Raw genomic sequence first — 22,216 nt, forward strand, 5'->3', positions numbered from 1 at the left:
TCCTGCACTAAACTTGCACAATATTGCCTCTGCTAACCGACAGTGGTTCTCAGGGTTTCATAGAAGAGTCTTTACAATTCCTATCTGGAAATGCTGGTAATCTGAACCAGGTCTACAGGAGTTCCTACAACTCACGAGTTCTATAACTACACCCTTTTCCGATCAATACAACTATTGATTACAGTTTGGTACAGGTGAGCCCTAACTTTGAAAAATTAAAATTAAGTCATGCTGACTGCAATTCCCAAAATTGCGTTTGAAAGAAAACATAACCAGAGCAGGTAATTTAGTAGCAGAAAAAAAAAAGCAATTTGGTGGCTTGGTAAAATCTTGCGGCAGATCAGTTATTAATTAGGAGGGCTGTGCTGAACTCAGATGCTTTTCCTTTCAGTTGTTTGGGGTGGGGTTGGGGAAAGTAAAGAGCCAAATATCGGTTCATTGGCAGCTGCAGTCCTTGGGAAGGCCTAGGACCTCTAGGAATTTGGTGCCTCATGAAACATATGTCATCTGCTGTGGATTTGCAGCCTTCATTTTGAGGCTGGTCCTGCACCTCCCAAGGCCACCAGGCCTAGTTAGTGATATTGTGTATGATAACAACAGCTGGGAAATTATTATTGTATTTTATTGTTTTCCTGCTCTCTGTAACTCCAATATCCTTGAACTTGTTTCCCACTTGCTGAAATTATAGACATCTGCATTGGGTTCCAATATTTTTCTGCTGCTTTTTAATGATTTAAATAAACCTGGTGTGGATTTCTGGAAAGCGATTCCAATTCTGAATCCAGTGCCCAGACTGTGTGTGTGTGTGATTGTGTGTGTGTGTGTGTGTGTGTGTGTGTGTGTGTGTGTCACTGAAGAGGGCTTTGGACTGACTTAGACACTCTCATTCTGACATCTGGACCTGCAACAAATTGCTGCAGTATGGCGTGCACCTGTTCAGGATTCCAATCACGCCCTATTCTAGGACACTCCATTTCCCAAAAATTTCTAGTCTCTATTCACCCCCACCCCACCCAAAGCCAGCCTGCATTTCATCCCCCCCCCCAGCTTACAATGCTCCCTGGGCTCTTTTGTGTGTGTGTGTGTGTGGGGGGGGGTCCTCTTTAGACACTTGGGAGACTTAATTGTCTGTAAGTGTATGTGATCAAAACTGGCTGTTTGCTGACAAAGACCTTTGAAAGTCTTTAATAATGAGGTCAGGAGTCACCATGAGAAGTCTTAGAGAAAAGCTGAGATCCCCCAACCCGGCAAAATGCAAATATGCCTTTGCATTCATAGGTAGTCAGCCTCTCATTCAAATTAAATTGTGTGGTTTCCACTGCATTTCAAGTATGTATATATAGAGGGGTATTCTTCGTTTGGCTTCATGATAAGCTTTGAGGCAATTTTACTGCTGCAGTTAAGATGTTTGCAGTGGAAGTAGGATTCCTGAAACCTATCTCCTTTTTCCTATAATTAAGTAAACCTTGTATGCCAGTAGCATGCACTTCATATCACAAAATCCCACATGGTTCTGCCATGGGGTTAATTAACCTGGAAGTTTGAAGCAGAGGAGACTGACTTTGAGCCATATCATCAACCCTTACTTATTTTAAAATAAGCCTCCAGCCATGCAAAAACCTTCGTTCAGCAAATGCTAAGCCTACTTTGGGGGTATAACAGTTACGCCAGGGTGTTCAATGATAGGCCCAGGTGAGGGCCCATAATTTCATTTCAGAACAAAAAATAACTCACTTTCAATTTCAATTTCTCAATTTCAGAACAAAAAGGACAGTCACAGGTGGTGATGTTCCCCCAATTAATGCCTTGCAAAAGATTTCAAGTTCAATCAGCTGTCTGTGTTCTCACCTCTTAAGAGGTATAAAAAGTTGTGTCGCTCAAAATAAGCAATTAAAAGCAATAATAAAAGGAAAAGGAAAGGCACAAATTTGGAAATCCATGTATCGAGCTTGCTAAATTCAAACTCTCAGGACATTTCCTTCAAATTAGGGGGAAGAGCTTGTTCTCTTTTCAGCTCACCAGCCTATTTTCTTTGCATGGTGCCTTTGCATAGTTTAAGTCACGGTCAAGGTGGCTGACAACATCAAATTATTTACATAAGTCGCTCTTCCAGTTGCAGAAATATAACAAAATGCAAATAGTCTGCAACCAGCGCGATAGAGCGCTTCTGCGCATGCGTGAAGAGCGCAGAATGCTTCTGCACAAGCGGCAAAACCCGGAAGTAAACACTTCTGGGTCCGCCGCATTCGTATCACAAAAGACGCAACATGAGATGACTGTATAAACAATCAGCTAATTAAAACATCTCAATAAATATGTAATGAAATTTCCCATGTAATTCACAAGAAGGTCTAACAATAAAAATACCAACAGCAGGAATAAAGCATTGCTGAGTTGCATCCAATCTCAGCCCAAGCTGGAGTAGACAATGAAGACAATGGATGTAAAAGGCAAAAGAGTTATACCAATCTGAAGAGACGCCAAGAGTATATGGAATTGTCACTGTTAATCCTTATAGTGATTTGGAAAACATTTCTTTCCCCTGGTTTTTTTCATGTTCTCACTTTTTATTTTAAGTCATGTATTTTCAGTGTGGGTTTTTTTTTAAAAAAAAACCTAATAATAATAGTAATAGTAATAATAATAATAAAGGCAATGGATGTGACTAACTTACGTTCATAAATGGCTCCTGTTGAAAATGCAGGAGGACCCACAGCCAATCTGAGCTACATGGAACAATGGTCCGATTTGAACCATCCCTGTGTGTTGTGGTTCTGAAGAAAAGCTATGACAGACCAACACAGTTTAATTTTGCTATTTAGGTGTGTCACAGCAACAGAAAGCGTTTTAGAGAAATCTTCAACGTTATGAGGAGATTTCCTCTTAAAACACTGAAGATCTCGGCTTTTATCTTGGTTTATTTTGACTTCTCATAGCTTCCAGCTTGGGAGCACGGAGGGCTAAGTGAACTAATAAGCAAACAAGAGTGCTCTGTTTTTTGTTCTTTTCTTTTTATCTGTCTTAAAATTTGTATGCTTAGTGTGTCAATAAAGTTCTGACACCCTGGTAGGAAATAATCACTACCAGGAATCTCAACTGACATGAAGGTGTAAATCGTGAAAAAGGAACTGGAAAACTAGCATCCACCTCATCCATAGTCAATGTGTGTTTGGTAGAAATGGAAGGCAACTTTTTGCCACAACGCTCTGAATATAATAAATTTCAGCATTTGTCTCGGTAGCAGACAAAAACTTAAAACATCAGAAACCTAAAAGCAAAATTGAAATTCAGTATGGTTCTCCACCATCCAAAGATTTCCAAGTGCTGTTTTTCAGCTGGAGGGATTGTATTAAGGAATGTTTAGAGTTAAAATACTAGAATAAGACTATCACCAGATAAATGCTAGATATTCACCAGCTGTGGCTTGGCAACCACCATTTTCATGCAAATTATATACAAACTATACAGACAAAATATGCAAATTAGCTTCCTCCCTGCTGCTCATTATATGTTTACACTGTGGTAATTTGTGATGAAGAGTTTTTTCCCAGTTCTGGTACAAATGCTTTGGAGAAATCATTCAGCATACATGATATTCTGAAAAGAAACAACATGCATAATACAATATATCCCTGTAGCATGGAATACTTACTTTCCCTCTGTTACACACCAGCCGCAATACGGATCCCGGGCTTGAATGCACAGGTCACAGGTTGAGTAACTCATACATTCTTGGACAGGCAAGCGAAACACCTAATAAGAGTAGATACGTCTAATAATAAATTGCGGGAAAGTGCTTTGGTTATGAATAGATTATATATCTCTTAATACGCTTTTCATATTTTTGCACCCCTAGCCAATTCACAAGTTGTCCTAAGCTCACAGGAATTTGTTTGCACCATCAATATTTGCAGTAAACTTAAGGTCATATTTGTGGACAAACCACTTGAGGCCACTGAGCACCTCTCCTAAAAAGTATAGCATTAAAAAACCCAAAAACAAATAAATAAAAAGCAGCTGTGCGTGCACTCTTTAAGAGTGATGCTGAGGGAATGTGCATTAATCCTTTCTTCTCTGCTGTTTTCTGGATAGGAACCCCTCTGACTCCAAAGCACCCACACCCACCCACCCCCCAAAATGCACACTACTCATTATTATCAGTGTTCGAAACTCCCATTGTTCCAGACGCGTTTTGCAACAGGGAATTTCATTAGCGTGAGCAGTTTCTGAGCTCTGGGTGCAGTACTGCACCTAAGATTTCAGATTAAAACTGCAGAGTAGAAGGAAAGGAGGACCGCTTTCTGCCTCCCCACTTTCAGCCACTCTCTAGACCAGGCATTCCCAAAATTCCCATGATCCCTAGCTAACAGGACCAATGGTCGGGGAAGATGGGAATTGTAGTCCAAAACATCTGGAGGGCCGAAGTTTGGGGATGCCTGCTCTAGACAATGTAAAAAGTGAACATAATATTTTAGCTGCAGTTCATTCATTTTCAGCTTTGTATTCTTGTTATAAGTTTCTGTCATGGTGTTCCATTGCGCCAAAAGCCCTTTAGTCATGCTGGCCACATGGGCTGTCTGTGGGCAAATGCTGGCTCCCTTGGCCTGAAAGAGAGATGAGCACTGCAACCCCACAGTCACCTTTCACTAGACTTAAATGTCCAGGGGTCCTTTACCCTTTTACTTTTTTCATCACCAAAAAAAGTCTCAAAAGTTACTATGATGCCATGTTTGCATATTCCTCAAGGAACAGAATTTCTAACTATACCAAACAGTTATGAAAAAGCACAGAAATATTTTAAATAGGACATTCAAAGCATGTTATACATGTTCAGATTCAGATCTACCTGTTGATATTGGATGTGGTCTGTGACACTAAACACCTGGAAGTTTCAGAGCAATTTTATCCCCAAGGGATTGCGTTTAGAATTTCATTTGTTTTGCTTCATTGGGGATACATTCATAAGCAATTTATGAGGCTTTCTGTTACCAAGGCGGTCAGTTCACATGTCTCAAAAGTCTTTTGGCTCCTTTTGATTTACTCTACAGGTGACAGTGCAATGAGTATGGGATTTTCCCAAGTGTACAGATGAAGTTACGGTAACTTCAGCATTGGTTGCCTGCTGTTATTGAAAGCCTCATAGGATTGAGAGGTGCAAGAACTCTGGATTTATGCCAGTGCCTAATTTAAGACAGAAGCCAGTTGCCAACTGCTAACACAAGCAAATGTCTCTATTCAGTCATTAATTAGCCCTGACAAGGTAGATGCTTCCTTTTCTTGTAATTGGCATTGTTCCACCGATAACTTAAAAAAACAAGCAGCAACAAAACTGGGGTAGTACCACTAGCAGGCTAAAAGAAAGAGAGAGGATGGAGGTAAATCCATGTGCCTCAAAACAGTGTTTAGACTCTAATGGGATTTTGGCAAAAATGCCTCTCTCAAGTATAAGAGCTCAAAAACATAAATAAGAAAAGGATAACTGGTAAAAATGAAAATGGAACCAAATTCCCCAACCCTACAAGGGATTTTGGGGTTGTTTCATTTTCAGGGGTTTGTTTCTAACTTGGTTTTGTTCAAACAAACACATTTTGTTGTAGCAGTATTGCTTTGAATGCTTGTAATATTCTTACACAAAGAAACCTTTATCGTATCTCACTCTGTATTGTTTCTGTACCAATCATTCTTTCTGTTCTACTGTATGTGGCATTCGCTACTTTATAGTATCCTTGTGAAAACATTTTCTCTGAAACACATTGGGCACTAAATAAACCTCGTTTTGTAGCGCCTGGAGTTTCATTCCTCTGCCTGTTTGGACTGTTCTCTCTCTTACCGAATCAAAGGGTTAAGCTCATCTATCTCTGCTCTTTATGAAGGACATTCCTGTTATACCTATGTTCCAGATACATTATGGCTTTTATTGGGACACAATTATCACGTATATTCCCAAACTCCACTTGTATTGTCATTTATCATCCAAAAAAATCTACTTTGGCCTGTGGCATCAGTCTCACTCTAGCATTCCCTTCTGCTGAACATAAGTCACTTTTTGTCTTCCTTTGCCTTCCTCTTTCCCCTAGAGGGACGCTTATTCCAACCACTGCATGTCTTTAGTCTCCCTCAATCTGGTTGTTCCACAGTTGTTGGTTTGATCCCTGTGGGACATCCATGACAACAGATTGCTCCAATACCAGAGAGCCCCTTTCCTTTACTATCACTTCCCCTTGCCTTTTCTCTGCTATTTTCTTTTGGGCAGCAAGGAGCCTTTGACTACTTTTGAACCATTTGGGGGGTGTTATAAATAACTTGGGTTGCTTCCTTGGACACTATACAAGGCAGGGCTCTAAAGTGATCTATGGAGGCTTGCTTACCTCCCCCCCCCTCTGTCATTACTACAATGATCCACAATCTACCTCTCAATATTTGAAGCACACAACCACAAGACTCATATCTTGCTCATGTTTCAAGCATGTCCACACAGGGGCGAAACTCATGGCGAAACTCAGGGAACTTGTTCCTTTTCCTCTCCTTTCTGGAGCAGGTAATATAAAATCACAGAATTGTAGAGTTGGAAGGGATCCCAAGGGCCATTTAGTCCAACCCCTTGCAATGCAGGAATCTCAACAAACTCATACATGACAGATGACCATCCAACCTCTGCTTAAAAGCCTCAAATGAAGGAGACTCCACCACCTTCTGAGGGAGTCTCTTCCACTGTCGAACAGCTCTTCCTGTCAGAAAGTTATTCCTGATGTCTCCTTGCAATCTGCTTTCTTGTAACTTGAACCCATTGGTTTGTGTCCTAGCTTTCTGGAACAGGAGAAATTAAGTTTGCTCCATCCTCCATGTGACAGCCCTTTAGATATTTGAAGATGGCTTTCATATCTCCTCTTAGTCTTCTCTTTTCACACTAAAGCCAGCTCCTTCAACCGTTCCTCATAAGGTTTGGTTTTCAGACACTTTATCATCTTAATCACCCTCCTCTGTACACGTTTCAGCTTGTCAACATCCTTCTTAAAGTGTGGTGCCCAGAACTGGGCACAGGACTCCAGCAGTGCTCTGACCAACGCGGAATAGAGTAGGACTATTACTTCCCTTGATTGGGACAGTATACTTCTGTTGATGCAACCTAGAATAGCATTCCCTTTTTTTGCTGCTGCATCACACTGTTTACTCAAGTCAAGCTTGTGGTCCACAAAGACCCTTATACAGTATCTCTTTAACATGTATTACTGGTAAACCAGGTGTTCCCCATCTTATATTCATGCAGCTGGTTCTAAGTGGCCTAGAACCATTCTGCTAGCTTGGGCACTAGAATTCATTCTGCTAGCTTGGGCCCGGTTTTCCAATCTGTTAAGATCATATTGAATCCCAATTCTGCCTTCTGCCTTAACTTTGGGTTCCTGCATGCAGAAATGTTATTATCTTTGAACCCAAATGTGGGTTCATTGGTTCCCCCAAGTAGTTAAGGTTAAAGGGACACTGCAATTTCCCATAGTATACAATGAACTCTGGATAAAAGGGATTACAAATATCACACCTCATGGATTACAAGGGTCAACGAAACACGTGAACAGGCCCAGATGCAGGCTGGCAAAACACTCACAGTCATGTGATAAAATCACTCAATAATCCTAGCACTAAATTGTAAGTCATTAGAGAACTACAAATTAAATTTAAATCTCCTCTTCTTGCTTTAAGGAATCCTTTTGCAGTGTTGATTATACTAATCATGCCTATTGCCCAAACAAGCACCTGTTGATGATTCTTAATGATGCTTTGAATTTGCTGAGCAGAAGATGGAGGAACAGACCCTCAGCCACAAAGCTAGCAGGAATAATAACTACTTTCGGCTGTTCTGTTTTTGAAAGGGAATACTACTAAACCTGAGAACCCCTGCATCTGCTTATGTGCCACATAAAACAAAAGAGACTATGCAGGGGAGGAATTTCCCCATCTCTACACAATACTATTGTTGTCTGGTGTATTTGGGGCTGTCTTTAAAACACCCTGGAAACCTTAGTTGGTCTATAACTGAGATGCAAGATTATTAACTGGCACTGGGTGGTTTGACCATATTACAACAATGCTTCTGTCAGTTGTACTGGCTCCCAGCCCATTTCAGGGACAAATTAAAATGGGTTTTTTTTAACCTTTAAAAGCTCTAAATAGTTTGGGACAAGGTTACCTGAAAGATTACCTTCTGTCATTTGTTCCTACTTAAACTCCAGTCCCCAGCGCCTCTACTGAATGAACTGAGGCAGGCCACCACCAGAGTATTTTCAGTGGTGGCACCTCAGTTGTGGAACAGCCTTCCCAACTAAAAGCTTTGCCCAGCACCCTCTTCATGATCTTTTTGGTGTCAGGCCTTTGTTCACCAGGCCTTTTAAATAAACTGAGGTAAATGTCATCCTCTGCTGTTTGTTTTTTTCTTTTTGTTTTTAAAGAAACCTCTCTTAATTTTGGGGAGGCAGCAAATTCTGTTCTGTTAAACTGACACAGTTTAAAAAATATTTTTCAAATGGTTTTGTGTTTTGATTAGTATTGCCATTGCTTTGACTTATTTACTGTAAGCTGCCTGGGGAACATGCTACGCTATGGGGTAGCATACAAATGTCATAAACGCACATACAATATGAAGGAAATAAATTTTAAACAGAGCTGCTACAAGCTACCCTCCGCTTATTTAGCAAAACATAAATGGAAACGATAGCAAAGGAACCAGGGAGCATCTAACAGTTTCTCTGTGTGATACCTACTTGCTTTCCATTTCCCTATTTGTCCCTGAAAAAGATGCATCAAATCCTCTTCATGCACACATTACTTGCTGGGTACACACACACACACACACACACACACACACACACACACACACACTGTAGAGTTCTTGATGGCATAACTCTGGTCCCAGGAAGCACATGGCAGCCAGCTTTCAAATCACCAGAATGACCAATGCTAGGCCATGTGGTCCAATAGTTTGCATGCTGGACTTGGGCTAAGGCCAAGCTGAACTACACATTACACCAGGAGATCTCCTGGGTTTTTTTGGCTTTGGCCCAAGTGCATAATTATCTGCTGCTCTACACCCAGAGTTCCTTCACATCTCTATCTAATGAGGATGAGCCATTTCCTTTCCATGAAAGGTTGCTTTCTCTGTGCACTTGCAATGGGTCTGCTGAATAAAAAGAAAGCAATCACATGGTCTTGGGGATGTGCTGAGAGCGCCAGCTCTGGGAACACTGGTTAACTTCTGATTTTGTGTGTGTGTGTGGCAAAAATATGCCTTCCTATTCAAGGGACTATTCCTGTGTATTTCTTGTGATTTCCGTTTAGCAACACAGTTATAGGTCCAGCTCACCCTGCAGATATGCCCTGAGAAACATGTGCAAATTGAACACAATCTTTAAAGTTTCATTGCCGTTTCCAAGCATTTTGTACCTCTTTTGCAGTCATCACATACAAGTTCTCTTGGAGAGCATCTAGGGCGAGATCTTTCTGGATAGGCTTGTTTTTTTCAACAAGGACTCCAGCATATTCCTTTTCAGGATTCGACAAAAACACCTGGAATACAAATCAACTACATTATCTTAGCTATTCCAGTAAATAAAGAAGTATTTAAGTTTATACACATTTAGACATTTAGATCATAGAATCATACAACTGGAAGGGCCACAAGAGTCAAACAAGTTTCAAAATTACACTCAATATATTATAAAGTTCATTCATAATTTCTGATCCTCATTTTGTATTAGGGATATCTATTAAGGTTTCATACTCAAGAGACCTTGCTATTAGCCTGGACATATTCTAACCTGTTTTACTTTTCCATTTGGTAATGAAATTATCTTGCTTTGCCATTGTTCTCATGAGCTCCTTTTCTTGCAAGTGCTCCTTGACTTCCTTGCTCTTGGCAAGCTAGTAGAGTTTGCTGTTCTATCAAGCTCTGGTATGCACAAATCATTTGCTTGCAAGTCGTAACTGGAAACATCATTCAAAGTGGGTTCCCAGTTTTAGTCCGTAGGACAAATGTAGTTTGCACAAACCATAGCTTTCCCATTTCAAACACAGCAGTGAACTGGTCATACAAGGAGACAAGGAAGAGCAGTAATATAGCTCATCGTCAATGGCTGAACATAGGATTGGCTCAGAACCATTTTCTCTCTACAAATCTGCAGTGTTATATTTCTAGTTATCTGTTGGGAATGGGAGAAAAAAGATACATTAGTATGAGGGAGAACTCTATCAGGCTTTGATTAAATGAAGACTTTGGTTGCCCTAACTCTACTAAATAACAACTGCAACAAACAGAGGTGTTCCAGGTTTCTGCCAGGCTAATGGGTTTATGTTTATTTGAATTTGAATGCACACACAGGTACAGCTTTGAGAATGACATATTTGAACATGGTTTCATTGATTTTGGGCTGCAGTATGTTCACAGATTTTGATTTCATGGTGTTCAGGAACGGTTATGATTTTTTTATGGTTACTTTTAATTCTGGGGTTCAATACGTCACTATTGCCACAATACATATAAGCAAATTGTTTGAATATGCTTATCGGATTTACTTAATGAAATGCTTTATTGAAAGTTTGTTACGTTTAAAAGTCAAGCAACATACCGGATAAACCTTATATCTATGGCAGATTCATTCTGGCCATAGCTTTCTTATATTGCAAAAATAGGCTATGCTTCTTTTTTTAAACAAACAACAACAACAACAAGAAAGCATTTAAGACGTTGAGGTTACCTTCAGGATTCTGCCGTCTGATGTCCCAACAAATGCTACTGTATTATTCATGTTCTCTACTGCAAAGGTCACTGCAGTTAAGTCTATACCCTTCTTCTTCAATAAAGGTTCTGTAGTAATTCCCTCTCTGCTTCCCAGAGGGTATGGTAAATGTTCAGAACCACATGGAAAGGCTTGGCTTGAATTCTAAGAAATGAAGCAAGAAACCAAAACACAACAGTCAGATGGGTGATAAACTCTGAACTTTGAAACTAGGGCTGAAATCCAACACTTATGCCACACTATGTGTGGAGGGGGTTCATCTGAATGGAGGTACCCCTATGCTCAGCTTACATCACTTCTGGTGCAGATCTCGCCCATCCTTGCTAGTTGAAGGTCCCACAGGTCCTCAGGGTAGCTTACGATCCACCCCTGAGCTAAGGTGGTTGCAGAAATTATCTCAGGTGTCCCCTAGACAAAGATTCTGTGGGCTGGATATATGGTACAGATAGCACCCAAAATTCACCCCAAACTGAAGCATGTTGTGATGTGGAAACTCCTCTCTCATATCTTAAGCAGGGCATTCACATGAAGTTGTTTCGACTTGAGGGTCCTTAGTAAGCCCTTCTTTGAAGAGGCTGTATCAAGGGATCATGGCCCATGCTTGGGTTGGGAGGTAGGAAGGCACAGAAAACTGCCCCATTGGAAATCCTTTTTATTTTCTCTATGGAAGATTTCCCACCACCACCACACATACACAGTTTTTCAAATTGAAAAATGGGATATTTGGGGGATGCTTTAAAAAGTCTCCTGTGTAATATTTTCCCCTTTTAGAATGAGGCAAATCATTTTATAGCTTTTTATTTTTTAAAAAGAAATACAAGATAGAAAATATTAAAATCTGGCCACACTCAAATCTAAGGTGAATTTCTGGATGTAAAGGACACTAATATACGATAGGAAGCATTTTATTTTATTTTTTAAAAGAGTCATCCATAATTTCGCTGAGTTTCAGATACAAGCCATAAAAGCTAGTACAGTGGTACCTTGGTTTACGAACTTAATTCGTTCTGGAAGTCTGTTCTTAAACCAAAACTGTTCTTAAACCGAGGCGTGCTTTCCCTAAGGAGGTCTCCTGTGGCCGGTGCCCTTCCACCGTTCGGATTCCATTCTTAGACTGAGATAAAGTTCTCAAACCATGACACTATTTCCAGTTTTGCGGAGTTGGCAAACCAAATCGTTCTTAAAATGGACTGTTCTTAAACCGAGGTACCACTGTAATGATGTTGTGGAGAGTGCGGCAAGATTTTTGAGTGACGCATGAAATTACGTCACCATAGGTCCCGAGAGCCATCTTCATACCTCATGATGTCAGGGCAGTTTTATCCTAAAGTATATCCTACTATGTTTTGTTAACTGCGTTGTATTCTGACCCATGTATACGATGCACTTTTTTTGTGCCAATAAAGGAGATTGATTGATTGATAGATAAAAAAGTTATAGACATAAGCTTGTCATAATTACACTGACACTTAACATTGTTCTGCCCACATTATTGTCTCTAGGAATGAGAAAAACTAATGTCTCGATTTTAGCTTTTGCAAAAGGATTTGAAGCCAAAGTGGTAACAAATGCCACCTTAAAGATAGAAAACAAACTCTGTGCCCCTAAATCGCATCAATAAAGGTCTGTTCATTGGGGTCCATAGAGCAAAATTCCAGTGCTGGTTTCTGCTATGAATGATGATAAGGATGAGGCAATGGGCATCACCCAGTTCAAATGAAGCATTTAAAAACTGGATTTATCTCAATGTAGGACATACAAAGGAAACGCTAAATCTGTCTCACTGAGACAACGGCACCTTTTGACTGGATTTAGCCCACTTAAAGCACCTGAATGGTCAAATTTACACTTTGCTTCCAAAAGTGAACACTAGGAACATAACTATTTTTGTCAGTTGAATATTAACCGAAGTACAACTTAGTGTAAAGCAGTGATATAATATTGCCAGGGAAGAAAAAAACCAAGATTTTACATGTTATGCAACAAAATATCTGGAGCCGAAAAGACCTGCACTGAAACATTTTAAATTCCAGCTCCCAGGCCTCACATTTTTGCTTCACAGATTTAAAATGTGTTTCTAAAACACAGGGGTTTCAACCTTTCTGTCCCTCCCTTTTAAAATAATTTTTTAAAAAAGATTTCATATTACCGGGTGAGACTGAGAAGTGCATGGAGCGGTTTCTGTTCGGAATGGTTTGTAAAACACGTTCCGTTTATCCTTCATATAGCATTGCTCCCGTTTTTCCTCCATTTTTTGGTTGATCTTCTCCAAGGAAAACACACACATGGCAGATTCCACAGAGTTATTGTCTTTGTTGATCCTCCTGAAAAGTGCAATTAGTGTTTTGTCCTCTAACGAGGCACCACTCTCCTGTTCTGATGATGCTGGATCCTGCCCAGGCACAAAGGCATAGACAGCATTACATTGGTTGTAAGGGCCACTGCCATCTTTACATTCCAAGTCCATTTCAAAGTAGGAATGGTACTGTTCATCTTCCTTGCAGAGCCGCCCAATGACTGTCCGGTTTTTAAGGGGCTGCTTTTCATACTGATTGAAAATAAAATACACATATTTGCTGTCTTCAAAGATGTACAGAAACTGTTGCGTGCTTGAGGATGGGTACGTCGATTTGATAACAGCAGGCTCTGCATACAGTTCAAAAATGTCTTTCCCATCCCCGCTGAAAAGTTGCCGAGTGCTGATTATTATCCCATTGTCACTCGGTCCATTTCCCTTCCCCACAAACATCATTCGGCCTCTTATCAAATTGGTGATCAACCCCACTGTGGCTACCTCCTCGTCGTTACTTGCTACAAATGATTTCTCTCCGCTGCTATTCTCATAGTAAACGAGATTTGAAATGTTCTCGAGCTCTCTTATGCAACAGATGCCCTTAAACAGGCTCCCACAAATCACAATTTGTTTCTGTTGCGTGTCCAGCAAAAATATCTTATTGTAATTGTCAGTATCTTTTGCTTCAGTGCACTGGTTTGCATCAATGGGAGGTGTGCACATTTTGTTATCAAGTTGTGGCCCAGTTGATACCTCACCCACGGACGGATAGGGTTTCAAGTCTTTCGTAAGCTGATAAAGGGCATTTACAGCTCCTAAATAGACTGTCCCCGTTTTGTGGTTCACCGCCAGGTGGTTCAGTTCTGTGTTGGTCAGAAACGAATCCCATTTCTTGGGCCTTAATGCACAGGTCAAGCAAGAGAAGCTCAGAATGCTCAGGGTCCAAATCCAAACAGCCATTTCTGTGCGATACCTGAGAAATAAAGATATAAAATATATTACTTCTAGCTAAAAATAAGATTTGTTCCTAAGGAATTAAGATATTTGGCAAAAATCACAATTAGCGGGAGAAGATTCAGTTGGCTTTGTTATTCATAAAACGAACTAAACAGAGCTGCCCTCTATCGCTGTTACTTTTTGTGTGGTAGCAACAGGAGGTTCTAGCAATGAATTTGAGATTGTAAAGTGGTATTGAGGGTATCATGGTTGAAGGAACTAAGCACAAATCTTTTTTGTGCTTTTTGCAGATGATGTGCTTTGAATACTTCAGAATGCAAGCATTAAAATGAGAGTTAAAATTCCTTCTCAAAAATAACAGGCTTAAAAATAAATTATAATAAATAAGTTATACTGCCCATCAATGTCCCTTATCAGGAGCATGCTTGGTTATATAATAATTAAGGCTTCAACTTATCATATGGTGGGTTTAAATTCTTGCGTCTAATTGCTACTGCCAAAATTAATCAGCAGTGCCGAAGAAATTATTGTTATTGTGTGGAAATGGCACTGGTAGGAATGGGGGGGGGAATTTGGCATAGCACTGACATTTTCAGCAGCACCTATGTTTCTTATAATCCACAGTTCTGCCATTTATTTATTTTGCTTGTCCCCCCCCCAATGTATAACCTCCCCCCCCCACCTTCCCCTTCTACACCAGGAGTTGTTTGAAGTGGCTTATAAATAGAAACAAAAACAAACCAAACAAAAAAACCCCCCAATGATTAAAACACAAATTGTTGAACTAAAACCACAGCCAACATCCCCCGCCCTTTCAAACAACAATTCAGAGTCAATTTTGCTGCACTCCCTGGTGGGCAGGAAACATTGACACTGCAATGGCCTGGTTCACACAACACACTAAACCAAACTTTGGCTTTGCACAAGGGTACATACGGGCTCTTGGGAGAGCCTTCCTCTTCCCTGCCACATGGAGCTAAGCCAAGGTTTGGCTTAGTGTGCACTTTTTAATTGTCTAACCACATCAGTTAACAAACATGGATACATGTGCTATAATGTTATTGTTTTAGTTAAACAAATTGTTTATATTGTTTTTTAAGGAAATGATTATTTTTCTCCTTCCAATAAAGTACCGGTATAGCAGAAAAGTTGTCCAAATATAAAGTTAACTTATTAAGCCTCACAATAATTTCATAATTTTCTGTCTATGTATTTCTAATAGTATAACCAAATCAGAAAATTTTGATATAACTGTAAAAACTACTCTGAAAATTTATTATTCCAAAAATGAAACCTTCATCTGGTTGTAAATATTAAGATTATACTAGCAATAATGAGTCTTTGTGTAAAAAAAATTAAATCAAGTCTTACTGACAAGTGATTTAAATCAAGTCTTACTTACTAGTGATTTAAATTGATTTGATTTATCAAATCCACCCTGCAGAGTGGTGATAAACAATGAGTAGGCATAGGTATATAATGTATTTAAATTAAGAGTTGTCAATTTGTGTTATTATGGTTTGTTGTTGTACGTGTCTCGTGTCTTTTTAGTTTGGTCTTTGTACTGGTTAAAAATAAAAATAAATAAAAATTTTTTTTTTTTTTTAAATCCACCCTGCAGACCGGGTACTCCAAACCCCACTTTTCTTCTTCTTTTGATGCCTGCTTCTGCTGTTCTGATGCCTTTCTGCAACAACAATTGCTTGAGACCCAGCTGGTTTTTTACTATGCTCTAATATACAATCAATAAAGCCCGATTAATGAACTCGCAAGCAACATCATACAGTGGGAGTACATGAGCCTTCAGGAGCAACCAATACTCCACTAGCTATTACAGAACACTAATTCAATATGCACGCAAGTCTGGCAGGTGTTGCGCTAGCAGCTGTTCCTGTGCCCATATTTACAGCAAAAGAATCAAAGCAGGGAGATTTGGAGGCGCGGGGCAGTCCAGGCTGGGTGGGAATTAGAATAAGTTAAGAGAAACCTGCAATGGGATTTCATGAACTTGACTGGATGTGGGGATTCCCGAGCACACATTCGGCGATAAGCCACAGAAGTGCCTTTTGAAAATGACCCCCATACAAAAATAAAAATAACGACAGAAATGATCACCTGCATTTTTAGGCAAAATCTGCAATCAGGCGAGCTGGCAGAAATCTAGTGTCCTTTTTACAGATAACCCCCCCCCCTCCAAGCATATTCAGTTCTAATGTAATGATTTGCGTGTGTAACTGCTTGGCAGACACTGTTCTGAATGATCTTTGGTAAAACTTTACGCTGGGACCAGCTCCGTGATGACTGAATTTCAAAAAAGATTTTATATTAGCTTTGAGGATTTCTCCGGTGTTTCAAGTGTTTTCACCCACCCACCTTTACCTTCCCTAATACTAATGATGTTTCCTCCCTTCCATCATTTTAAATGATTTTACTCCATCCTGAGGAGGAGGAGGAGGAGTTTATCTGGCGACCTAGAATATACAGGGAAGGGCTCTCCCTATCTCTGTGTTAGTAATCTCGGTGCCTTCCAAACCACAGATATCCCACCCCCTGCAAATAATGGCAGGCCTGCCAAGCACAAAACTATTATTCAGAGGAAGGGAGATCGGGGAAAGACTATGTGATCCAGCAGTCTCAATTCCAATCATTAATCACGCAAGCATTCACAGCTGACATGCTGAGGAGAGGATTTGGAAAGCTCAAAGGAAGCTCAAGCCAGACCCAAAAGCTCTAGACCAGCAAAGACAAATGCCAGGCCTCAAAGAGACAGCAATTTAAGACAAGGAAACCTAACCTAGAAGAGCAGGGACTAATACAAGGGTGGGTGTAAACAGCACGGGGCACCAAAGGAAAAAACGTGTTGTGGGGGGAAGAGATTCTGGTTATCTGTGCCAAAGCAGAAGTCTTAAGTTGGCAGAAAAGCAAACTGCTGCTTGCTGGAGCTGACTGATTCATCAGTTCCACTGGCTAATGAGACCAAAAAAAAGTCAATATCCAATCTGCAAGAAAGTTTCAAGCAGGAGAGGAAAGAGTCATATGCCTGTGCCCATATTGACATTTCTAACCACCCACTAATTCTGCTCCTTCCTGGCAGCGATCACTGTATTTTTATGACTAGATACATAAACAGGGGTAAATGATAGTGCACATAACTTCCCTTGGGGTCTTAAACCCGGCAGCTGGAGGATAAAAAACTATGAAGGCTTTAAGTTAAGGAGAGCACCTAGTAAAGCAGGCTGAGATGACACACAACTGCAGCACACTTTATTATACTTTAACTTCGACAAAGGTCTGCCCAGGATACAGGAGACCTCTGAGCAACTTTGACAGCGGTCTCATCTCATCAAGCATTTGTTTACTGTAAACATTTGTCAGTCGCATTTCCTAAGGTATAGGGAACATAAAAGCAAAAATACCACAAAAGAAAAAGAAAAAGAAAGCCAGCATTGGAAAGCAAGTGAGACTTAGAAGCTATGCCAGAAGCTAAGCAACAGAGGTGCAGTGAACATCCCCTTCAAAAAGGCCACAGAAACAGGGTATTATGCATTGCAAGAATAAGATTGCTCAGAAACCCTGGAACAAAGAACAGAGAGTCTGTCTTTCTAACTCCAGTAGCAGGGTCATAAAGGTCTTCTCTGGCAATATGGAGGTTGGATGGTTGCATGGTTTTCAGAGGCATGCTGGGCATGAAACGGGCCAGATGATGGAGGTGCAATTATGACCACAGGTGAGACCTCTCCATCATGCCTGACCATACGGAAGAAATCTTATTGCCAAAGTGAGGTGCAGTGGGTGCCTAATCGCTACCAGACTCCATTTAAGATGCCGGTTTTGGTGTGTAAAGTCATATACAGCTTGGAACCCAAGTATCTGAAAATGCATATTTTCCATTTCTTACATTCTTAAAGAGAAGCCCTGCTCATAGCTCAATCAACAGTTGTTATTCACTATGTGACAATGCAGAGCAGGGCCTTCTCTACTATGGCACCCTGGATAAGGAGCTCCCTCTTACTGGACACGCTGTTGCCCCCATTGTTAACTGTTTGATATCAAGCTAAGATGTGTCTTTTCCTTCAGGTCTACAGAGACGACCAATTTAAAGATGTTTTTTCTGCTGCTGGATTAATGTTTTGCTACATCTATTGGTTTAATTTGGCTATGTTCTATTTGCCGTGTAGCATTTTAACAAAATGCTTCGTCTGAGAGAATTTACTTTCTTGGCTTCCATGATCACTGCAGATGGTGACAGCAGTTACGAAATTAAAAGATGCCTGCTTCTTGGGAGAAAAGCAATGATAAACCTAGACAGCATCTTAAAAAGCAGAGACATCACCTTGCCGACAAAGGTCCGTATAGTTAAAGCTATGGTTTTCCCAGTAGTGATGTATGGAAGTGAGAGCTGGACCATAAAGAAGGCTGATCGCCAAAGAATTGATGCTTTTGAATTATGGTGCTGGAGGAGACTCTTGAGAGTCCCATGGACTGCAAGAAGATCAAACCTATCCATTCTGAAGGAAATCAGCCCTGAATGCTCACTGGAAGGACAGATCCTGAAGCTGAGGCTCCAATACTTTGGCCACCTCATGAGAAGAAAAGAATCCTTGGAAAAGACCCTGATGTTGGGAAAGATGGAGGGCACAAGGAGAAGGGGACAACAGAGGATGAGCTTTGGGAAAAGCACTGAGCTTTGGGAAAGAGGAGGAGAAATATTGCTTTCCAGTGGGTCAGAGTTGTTTATTGGCGGCCGCCAGGCACGCGACAATGCAAATCGCCCTTCTCGTCGCGGCACACCAGCCAGCGTCTTGCGGCACACTAGTGTGCCGCGGAACAGTGGTTGAGAAACGCTGCCATAACTTCCACACTGTGGTTTTCATGTATCTTTAGAAGTCATGAGATGGCACCCCATATGTTTAAGATGAAATGTGGGAAGTAGTCCTGTGAGATTTGCTCAAGGGCACAGAGACAACCTTGTCTGGAATCTGACACTGAAACCAATCTTTGTTATGCTTTGGCCCTGATGCCCTAAACCAATCTTTCCCTTCCACCCATATTTAAATCCCCAGTTCCACAGCAGTGGAAGTTCAGGGTCGCTCTCAGAAATCTCACAGAACTGTGAACTATAAAGAGCCTTTGACACAGCAGCTGATTAGCTATGCGGTCCTTTTCAGCACCAGACTCAAGCTGTGCAGAATTCTTTCCTCCTCCCTCCAAAATTATCAAGGCCCCTCACTTGCCCAGGACATCTGCTGGGATTAATTGAATTGCAAAGCGCTCCTTCCTGAAAAACCTGTTCCTTTCCTGCCCCCTTTCACACCCGGATGGTTACTCATTTAAAATTCCTTTTTGCAGGAGGAAACCCTTCAGAGTTATTTCCAAGGGCCCCCAGTACAGGAATGGCAGCATCAAGGTATAGAATAAAAATGTGCATTAATATGTTATGTGCACCCTAAAAAGACCAAGGTTTCAAAGTACAGCAGCATTTTGGTGGTGCTTCCTCATCAACAAAAGTCAGAAATGCCCTGCTAAGGATGGCCTAGTGATTTTTGCATGCAGACCATTGCAGATGGCATAGTAGTTTTATCCCAAACCCCAAATCTTCACCTTTAGGAATGAAGGGTGCAAGTGAAACAAAAGAAACAGTGAAAGAATTTTAAATAGTTATTAAGATGAGGCAATTGTTTTCAATACAGTGCAGCAATAATATTTCTTTTTTTTCCCTGACCAGGCCAGTTTTAAGACTCAATAACATAATTACATGTTTCTACTAAGTCCTATAGCTAAATAGAATTCACAGAAGTGAACATGAAGGAAACGGGGAATGCAGAAAATGCCTCCAGAGAGCCAAGATCAGCTGGATATCTGAGCTTCAAAAAGTGCCATAACAAGCATTTTCCAGCTGCTGGGATCAAAATAATTTATAGCATTTTCTTCCTCAGGTGGGTTGCACTGATTCAAAAGGAAAGCAGTGTACTTTTAAGGAATGTGCCAGAAAGCCGTGGGCAAGGCAGGATGAGGGCATTCCCCAGGATTTTCTTTTTTACTCTTAGTTGGAAGGAAACTACTATTCTAGGTCTACCCCTCTGTAGTCCAGACAATGACATTCCACTCACATCTGAAATGCTCAGTTCTTTCCCTGGCTCCCTTCAATGTTCAATTAACCTTGCTGCTGCAAACAACTCCATATCCCAGTCCCACCCCACTCCACTTACCTAAAAAGCAAAACAAAAACAAATAATGAAGAAGAAACACTGGACCACACTCATGCATTAGTATACCATTGCAGGGGGTTGGACTAGATCAGTGTTTCCCAAACTTGGGTCTCCAGTTGTTTTCAGACTACAACTTCCATCATCCCTAGCTAGCAAGACAAGTGGCCAGGGATGGTGGGGACTGCAGTCTGAAAAACAGCTGCAGAGCAGACCCAAGTTTGGCAAACACTTGGCTGGATGACCCTTGGAGTCCCTTCCAACTCTTCAATTCTGTGATTCCTCTAACTCTCCCTTTCCACCCTACCAAAAAGATCAGTAGATCTGGGCTACTTTAAAGAGCTGGTGCAACACCCATGTTGTCACAGTCCTGCTTCCTGCAATATGGGTATAATAATGATGGATTCGCAAGCCGGAATTAAGATTGCCGGAAGAAATATCAACAACCTCAGATATGCAGATGATACAACCTTGATGGCAGAAAGTGAGGAGGAATTAAAGAACCTTTTAATGAGGGTGAAAGAGGAGAGTGCAAAATATGGTCTGAAGCTCAACATTAAAAAAAAAACCAAGATCATGGCCACTGGTCCCATCACCTCCTGGCAAATAGAAGGGGAAGAAATGGAGGCAGTGAGAGATTTTACTTTCTTTGGCTCCTTGATCACTGCAGATGGTGACAGCAGTCACGAAATTAAAGGGCGCCTGCTTCTTGGGAGAAAAGCAATGACAAACCTAGACAGCATCTTAAAAAGCAGAGACATCACCTTGCCGACAAAGGTCCTTATAGTTAAAGCTATGGTTTTCCCAGTAGTGATGTATGGAAGTGAGAGCTGGACCATAAAGAAGGCTGATCGCCGAATAATTGATGCTTTTGAATTATGGTTCTGGAGGAGACTCTTGAGAGTCCCATGGACTGCAAGAAGATCAAACCTATCCATTCTGAAGGAAATCAGCCCTGAGTGCTCACTGGAAGGAAAGATCCTGAAGCTGAGGTTCCAATACTTTGGCCACATCATGAGAAGAGAAGACTCCCTGGAAAAGACCCTGGTGTTGGGAAAGATGGAGGACACAAGGAGAAGGGGAGACAGAGGACAAGATGGTTGGACAGTGTTCTCGAAGCTACAAACATGAGTTTGACCAAACTGCGGGAGGCAGTGGAAGACAGGAATGCCTGGCGTGCTATGGTCCATGAGGTCACGGAGAGTCGGACACGACTAAACAACAATAATGATGGATTTGTGCCAGCAATGGATGGGTATTTTTTTATTTTTTTAAAAAAGTGTTTACAATCTCTTTTTTTATAAAATGAAATAGGACCTGTCAGTCATAACAAAAATGAACTCCCACTTCCCTTAGGGATACCTTTTATCTAATCAGAACCAAAGGAAGATGGCATTTTCAACCTTTTCAGGTAAACAGGGTTTGAAGTTTGTTCTGAAAAGCAATAAAGAGGGAGGCCGACCGCACCAGGGGGAGCATTCCGCAGATGGGGAATTGCCACTGAAAAGGCCCTCTTACAGGTCAGTGCCAACTGGGCTACCCTGGGTGGCAGCACCAACAAGGCCTTGCCTGCCAATTGTAGGCACATGGAGCCTTGGCGACGGAAGCTATCATGTAACTGATGCTGCCATTCCCCATTACAAGTAATTCTGGTCACAGCTGTTATCCCAGTATACCATTTAGGTTGTTCCTAATGTAAGGTTAATGCAACGTTACCAACATGCTGGGCAAACGTGATATTGTCTCAGACCTATGGCTGAGCCTCTTTACTCTAGAAATCCCAAGGGACAGATTACTTGCACTTAAAAGTAATCATGTGAATTCTAGAGCATTCTACATGAACCCATTTTGGTATGGCTCATTTCACAGTCTGTTCTCATAGTTTGTCCTGTTACCAGAGCCCTGACAGGAATCAGCATTAGCTCCCCCCCCCTTTTCTTCTTTTTTAGGTAATAAATTATTCAGATCCATTA

The 22,216-nt window shown here is 41.0% G+C and overlaps 1 protein-coding gene across 5 annotated transcripts in view; it reads right to left on the minus strand.

The window, feature by feature from the left end:
• The window catches only part of PLXNB2 (plexin B2), a 323,177-nt gene that overhangs the window by 81,124 nt on the left and 219,837 nt on the right, over window positions 1-22,216 (minus strand). For all 5 annotated transcript variants that reach the window (XM_035128378.2, XM_035128377.2, XM_035128379.2 and 2 more), the window contains 4 exons: window positions 12,937-14,053; window positions 10,746-10,931; window positions 9,436-9,558; window positions 3,653-3,753 (listed from right to left, as the gene is read on the minus strand). In XM_035128378.2, coding sequence (XP_034984269.2) covers window positions 3,653-3,753; window positions 9,436-9,558; window positions 10,746-10,931; window positions 12,937-14,053 — 1,527 coding nt within the window. The remainder of the gene's footprint in view (window positions 1-3,652; window positions 3,754-9,435; window positions 9,559-10,745; window positions 10,932-12,936; window positions 14,054-22,216) is intronic.

The sequence above is a fragment of the Zootoca vivipara genome, chromosome 10 (assembly GCF_963506605.1).
Source record: "Zootoca vivipara chromosome 10, rZooViv1.1, whole genome shotgun sequence".
Classification (NCBI taxonomy): Eukaryota; Metazoa; Chordata; class Lepidosauria; order Squamata; family Lacertidae; genus Zootoca; species Zootoca vivipara.